The 6,910-nt window shown below is 37.7% G+C and overlaps 1 protein-coding gene across 1 annotated transcript; it reads left to right on the forward strand.

The window, feature by feature from the left end:
• The first annotated feature begins 4,939 nt into the window (after positions 1-4,939).
• LOC128366457 (perforin-1-like) lies at positions 4,940-6,910 on the forward strand. Its single transcript, XM_053327179.1, has 2 exons — positions 4,940-5,472; positions 5,743-6,910. The coding sequence occupies exons 1-2, from the start codon at positions 4,940-4,942 to the stop codon at positions 6,908-6,910; spliced, it is 1,701 nt and encodes a 566-aa protein (XP_053183154.1).

Consider the following 6,910-nt stretch of genomic DNA (forward strand, 5'->3'; position numbering starts at 1 on the left):
TTACCCATTATCCATTAACAGTAATTTCCCTCCATGACTCATGCTGTGTCTTTGATAAAGGAAAGAAAACATTAAACTACATGTTCTTATGTTCTCATGCTCATGTAAATAAATATGGCTTTGCTTCAGGTCTCCTGCTTACTAAGTAGCATTGTTATGGGAGAAAACATGGTATCAGAAGTAGTTGAAAGTATCAGAAGTCAAATTGTTACTCTAAGCAAATAGGGGCTTTCTCAGTGTCAAATCATCTCTAGACTAAAGGTTTGTAAGGGGGCAGTGTATGGAACTTTAGACCTGCTAAAAATGGATCAGTTGTTTTCAGAGCACGACCAGGCAGACTACACAGATACAGAATTTGCTAAATGAAGAACACAAAACTCCAATCATGCAAAGGTGCTGTCAAATGAAGAGTTTCTTGTAGAGTCTCAAAAGACAAGCAGTCCGAATGACTTCTAAGGAGGGGAAACAAGGCCAAACGCTTGGGTTGGACAAGGAAACACCATTTTGCAGAGGATGACTGGAAAGTGCTATTTACAGATGAATACAAGTTTGAGATTTATACAGAAAGGTGTATGTAAGGAAACAAATAGCAGAGAGAATGATACCGCAGTGCATCAAACCAACCGTGAAACATGGTGGTTTCTGTCATACTGCTATTTCTTTGAACAGAGTCATGCTAGCTGATTAGCACTACTACCAGTTTTTGTCTCCCAAGTGTCTCCTGGCTGTTGTTTCATTTTAATGGACATCAATCTAACTTCTGGCAAGTAAGTGAATAAGTGTATTTTCCAAAATGTATCAAACATAACACACATTATGATTTGTAACAGCTGATAGGAGTAATAGATCTTTGAACATTGCCCCGCTGTTTCATTGAGATCTGATTTATTTTCGACACCAGTGAATGTCTCTCAGCCGATTTCCAGAACTTTCAGGGTTAAACTATCTGCACCTGGATCTCAAGGGGGTTTTATGGATCTCAAGGGGGTTTTATCACTCGCTAATTTCTCAGTTGTGTTCTTTAATTTCCCTTTCTTGTTCATAGGTTTACCCTGTTCGGCAATTGGGTTTTTCCAGTGTCATGGTGTGAAGGAAATGCAAAGTATGCTCTTGCATGACTGCACAGAACTTTTTAGAATCTGATAGATTATATAGATAATCAAGATTCAATACTATAAGTCCTTCTTCAGTCCTTCTGTGTATATTAGTAGTTTCACATCCAAATTTCATGTCAGTAGTTTGAGAGCCGTTTAGTACTTTATAATCCAATTTGCATTGAAGTTGTCTATTTAAAGTTTGAATTTTCAGTCAGACCTGCAAATGTTGATGAGTTAAATTTCTTTTCAAGTCAGTGGCTCCATCTTCTGGACAAATAGGGACCCTATAGATTAAGACATAAATATTCTACCTTCATGTGTCTTGAAATGCATGGTGTGTATGTGTAATTCAAAGATAAAGCCATCACTAACAGATGTGTTACAGAACTGCAATCAACACATCTAGCAAAGGAAAGCATTGCATTTCAGTGACTTTTGTGATAGAAAAAGTAGTGCACATGCTATAGATATTACAGCTTTCTCTCCAAATCTTTGAGTGCACTATATGCAGTATATATAGCATACAATTCACACATAGAATCTGCTGCAATTTAGCATATAATAAAAATTAGATCCTTGTGTTGATATTGCCCAACAATAGTTCTGGTGATGTGAAAGAAGCATTAAGTTGTTCAAAATGGGTTAGGAAGCTTTGGATTGGGTTGGCTACATGTACCTGATGAGTAGGAGCCAGAGAAGGAGACTATAGGCTGCACAAATCTACTTGGAGCTTCAGATGGTACCTGGAGAAGGGAGGAGAGATTTGAGCAGTATACATACAAATGAATCAAGTAGGGAGTGGTATTTATTCATCTCAGCAAACTGGCCTGGTCCAATGTTTGCAAGCACATACTGTATATGAAAGACTGACATATATATACAAGAATGCCCTACCATCATTATTGCCCTGAAGTAGCCAAGTCAAATTCCAGATAGGAAACCAATCCAATATTGTTGGGACCACAAACTTGCTGTTCACCCATGGTACCAGTGCATGACAAAGCCTGAGAGGTAAAATGGGGAAAATGTTCAAAACTGATACAGACTCAATGTTCACTTACTTGTAAAGGTGCATTACTTAATTTTGAACTGATAAGGGTATGATATAATCAAATATTTGGCATACATTTATATTTCATTTATATGATTATATTTGTTTTCTCTGAAAGTGAGTTTTTTATGGATCAGTGTTAAAAACTTCAGTTACATTATTTGTAATTCAATCTTGTGAAACAAGACTCAAGTGGGGTGATTATTTTTTAAGTATTTGTATCACAGCCACTTAATTCATTTCAAGCTATGCATATCTAGATTGTTTCTTGTGGCCCTTCAATGAGGAACCAGTTTCCAGCACAAGTTTAGATTGGCAAATGAGATAGCCATGATCGCTATCACGTACTGTGACAATTTTAACATTGGCTGCAACACATTTTCTGAGAAATGGACGACCACAACGTAACATAATAATTGTAAACAGAACAGCACTTGATGAACTTGTGAGGGCGAGGTGTGGAGTATTGGTGTGAACTCCTGCTCTTATTTCACAGCTTTACTGTCTTTCCCCCCATCAACTATAATTTTTCAGATGCAGCACAACTCTGTGTTGTGCTGTAGCTTATAATTAGGCATAAACCCAATTCACCATATGTCTAGTATCCTACTGTAGGCCAGAAGGAGACTGAAGCCTAACCCAGCATGCAGGGGGTGTACACACCTGGACTCAGGGCTAACGTGCAGACAAACACATTCACTTATTCAAAAGCTCCTACTTCTTTTAACTTGCATATCTTTGCACATTTAAGAAGAAGAAAAACTGAGCTAGAGTAGTGTCATTATCAAACATAGTCATTGTTGTCAGAAATCTGTTTCTTGTTGATAAAGTTGCCTTTGAGTGTGCATTTCATTTTTGTAGTTGTGTGTTTATTAGCTTTTAGTTGTATATTATTGGAATGACAGCAGGGATGTTTGTAGAGTATTTAGGTAGGTACATCTAAAATATAGATACTGTAGGTATTTTCACCTCTGGGCAGGGTATTAGCAGGGTTTTACAATAGGCTGGCAGTCCACACCTTTACTTGAACAAATGTGTTTAAACAGTGTCACAGCTTTTGTCAGTCAGATTCAGCTTTTTAATATCTGCATATACCTGAATTTAGCTTACACACCTACAACTTTGCTTTGGATAGAGCTAGCTGTTTCTAGTCTATGTGATAAATTAAGCTGACCAGATGCTGGCTGTAGCCTTATGTATAACAGACAACAATAAGAGTGGTATTGATCTTCTCTTCTAACTCTATCCCAGAAAGCAAATGAGCACATTATCCGAAATGTGAAAACTATAATAGAAATCTGACAAGCAATGCTCAGACACACAAATAATATCTGCCAGTTCTCAGCTGCAGGTCACTTTCCTCTTCTCTGTTGTCTGCAGCAACATCACAAACACTCATAGCCTGGAGGAAATTCAGTTTCTTCAGTTCCTCTTAAAACTAACCACTCTACATAAGAAAATTAAATAATATTTTGTAATAAATTGCTGCTTCTGTAATGCACTTAGATTTGTTCACTCACTCAGTCATCCTTTTACCTTTGGGTATTTGCTTCCAGAAATTCCAGTAATGGGATTTCATTTGATTCGTAATGGTGCAGTTCATGATTCAACAAACCATCTTACCATTAAAAAAGCCCAATTAGTGTAAGATGGCCTACTATTTAGTCTAACCTTAATGATATAAATTGGGTGGACAAACTATTACAAACTACTAACACAATTAAAGGAAGTACACCACAAACTACAACTTCCAAAATGACCTAAAAGTTAAATCAGCACCTATTTAATTTTAACCTGCTTCAACAAAAAGCTGCATACTATAGCCTTTATAATGGTATGATTTATCACCAGTATGTTTATAATTATATTTTTTAAAACTAATATAGATTTAAGATTAACATTTACATTTTTTAATTTTGATGAGCATTTTTTTTAAATGTATTTAATCCCTAGTTATGTGTAGATTAAATTTAGCATTTACAATACATTTAATCTTTTGTTACAAGCATATGAAAATATGAAAATGTCAATACATTTATGTTTTAATGTCTTCAATTATCTTATATTTTTATTGTGTTTATGTTTAATGTTTTGTCTTTTATGCTGCCATTCTACAGAAAGACACTGGCAATATGAACTGCACTGGACTGAACTGACTTGGACATTGTCAAATGCTGTGAAAACTGAGCTGTTATTTGGGGTTGACCACTTCACACTTACATAATTTTCATATTTATGCTTCAAATATTGTAGTAGTGTTGACCTCTCCTACTGGAGGTCGTTTGCCTCTTCTGTCAGCGCTACAATCTTTACATCATGGCATGAATGTTTTATTTCTTAACCAGTCGCCTTAATATTAATATGTTACAGACCCTATTTCCCCATTTGGGGCCATATTGTTTAATTTGATCTTACATTGGGTGGGTAGGGTGTGAAGTAAAAAAAAAAATGTGAAAAGTTGGCGAAAAAAATAGTTAAAATCTAATTTATTACATGGAGACTCCACCTCCTGGACATAGATACTTAAAGTGTGACTTTATGAGCCACTGAACAGATGGTGCTGTTTTGCACTAAAACTAAGGTAAGGCACCTACGACTTTCTTTCTGTGATACTTACAGTTTTTTGATAAATTGTATTCAAAATTCCTTGATGTCAATGTTTAAATGCCATCTATTTTGTATTGAAGCAGTACAATTAAAGTGGAATTGTTTAACAGATTATATGCACACATTTCTTTATTGTTATTTTTGTAATTTTTCATTTGATTTTACTGTCAATTCCTTCATATAGATGACAGTGATGTGGCAGCTCTTGCTCCTGTGGTGGGCATGGAGTCCTCTGTGTCTGTCATCCAGTGTAAGCTTCATTGGTACACCACAACAGTGTCAGAAAGCTCACTTTGTCCCTGGTTACAATCTGGGAGGGGAAGGCTTCGATATCGTCAAAATGGAACGAAAAGGTTACTATGTCATCGACACTGAAACATGGAAACTTGGCAATGGTACTTGCAGGCTATACCCTAACAGCTACAAGAACAGAGAGAATCAGAAGGTCCCCGTTGCTGTAGTGGACTGGAGAATCCTCCCACAATGCAGTTTAAAGGTCTCCGATAGCACTTATGACTCCGTCGAAAGTTTTGTGCGTGGTTCTACCTCAGCTGTGACCAATGATTGGAAAGTTGGCCTTGACATCCCTGTACATTCTGTCACTGTTGGTATGGCCGTTGGAGGTACCCACTCCAAAGAATCAACCTTTGCCATGAAAAAGTCAAAACAAGACCGCTATAGCTTCATGCGCCATTCTGTCCACTGTAGCTTTTACCGGTGAGTATGTGAACAGTCTTTTTGACATTAACTATGAATTTATTACTCAGTTTGATGAGCATAATTTAATTCTACAGTGTCATGTATACGTATTCTATACCTCTGTGCTGTAGTTATTTAATGTGTGTTGTTAAATATAGCATTCTCACATAACAAAGCTGTACTGTATATGGCAATAATTGTTTGAACTGGAAAAATGATCTGTAACATCTGAATGATATGAGAATATAATTGACTGTAATTTACTTTTTTGATCTCTGTGTTTTACAGCTATGGACTGGCAACACAACCTCCCCTGAATAATGAGTTTAAATCAGCTGTCAACTCCCTACCTTCATATTCATGTAGTACTGCTCCAATATATCGTGATCTGATCAATAGATTTGGCACACATTACATCACACAAGTGACTCTGGGAGGGGAAATAAAGTCAGTCACTGCTGTTAGGACCTGCCAGGCAACCATGAATGGACTGTCGGAGACAGATGTCAACGACTGTTTGACAGTTGAGGCCTCAGCTGGGTTTGCTAAATCTGTCAGTATTAATACCATGAAGAAAGACTGTCAGGCGAAGAAGAAGAAGTTAAGCTCTAGTCAAAGTTTCAGCAACACGTTTAATGAGCGTACCACAGAGGTCATTGGCGGAAACATTAATGGAGTTGATATCCTCTTTCAAGGGCAATCAAACCCCTCTGTCTATAGTGCCTGGCTTAACTCACTGAAAGAAATACCTGATATTGTCCGATACAACATAAAGCCCCTGCACACCATACTGCCAAGTGGTCATCGAGCCAGAGTCGGACTGAAGAAAGAGGTGGAGAAGTACATCAAGAAAAATTCACTGTCGAAAAAATGCTCAGGATCATGCCAAATTGGGCACAGATCTAACAACAGGGATCGTTGTGCTTGTGTTTGCAACAGTAATCAGAATGTGAAGTCAAACTGTTGTCCTGCTGGGAAAGGTCTTGCAACATTATCAGTTTACAGGCTTCATGCAAAGGGATTGTATGGTGATGTCTCGACTCAGACAGATGGTTCAGTTGAGGTTAAATATGGTGGCCAGACAAAGCGCACTGCCATTATAGCAAATGATGATAATCCTCGATGGTCAGAGAGGTTTGAGTTTGGACCCATAGTCCTGAACATGTACAGAAAGCTTAGATTCAGTGTTTATGATGAGGATAGTTACTGGAACAGCGATCTGCTTGGTGAATGCTATTTTAAACCTCGTCGTGGGAGGTGGACAGGGAGCTGCATGTTTGATCATGGCACCCTCTTCGTTTCATACAAAGTGGAGTGTGCACCACGTCTTGGTGGTGACCGATGTCAAGAGTACATACCCTCCCCAATGAGTGTTTCTTTGGCCAAAGTCTTCCATTCCAGAAATGGGGTCCTTATTGGAGAAACTGGTGAACTGTGTGCTAAATCAGTCAGTTGA

Source organism: Scomber japonicus, chromosome 2 (genome assembly GCF_027409825.1).
Source record: "Scomber japonicus isolate fScoJap1 chromosome 2, fScoJap1.pri, whole genome shotgun sequence".
Taxonomy (NCBI): domain Eukaryota; kingdom Metazoa; phylum Chordata; class Actinopteri; order Scombriformes; family Scombridae; genus Scomber; species Scomber japonicus.

Bases quoted from the DNA above. Each gene is read 5' to 3' on its own strand.
- LOC128366457 (XM_053327179.1), top strand. From the start codon at position 4,940: ATGACAGTGATGTGGCAGCTCTTGCTCCTGTGGTGGGCATGGAGTCCT. The intron at 5,473-5,742 runs GTGAGTATGTGA...TGTGTTTTACAG, and splicing joins GTCCACTGTAGCTTTTACCG to CTATGGACTGGCAACACAAC.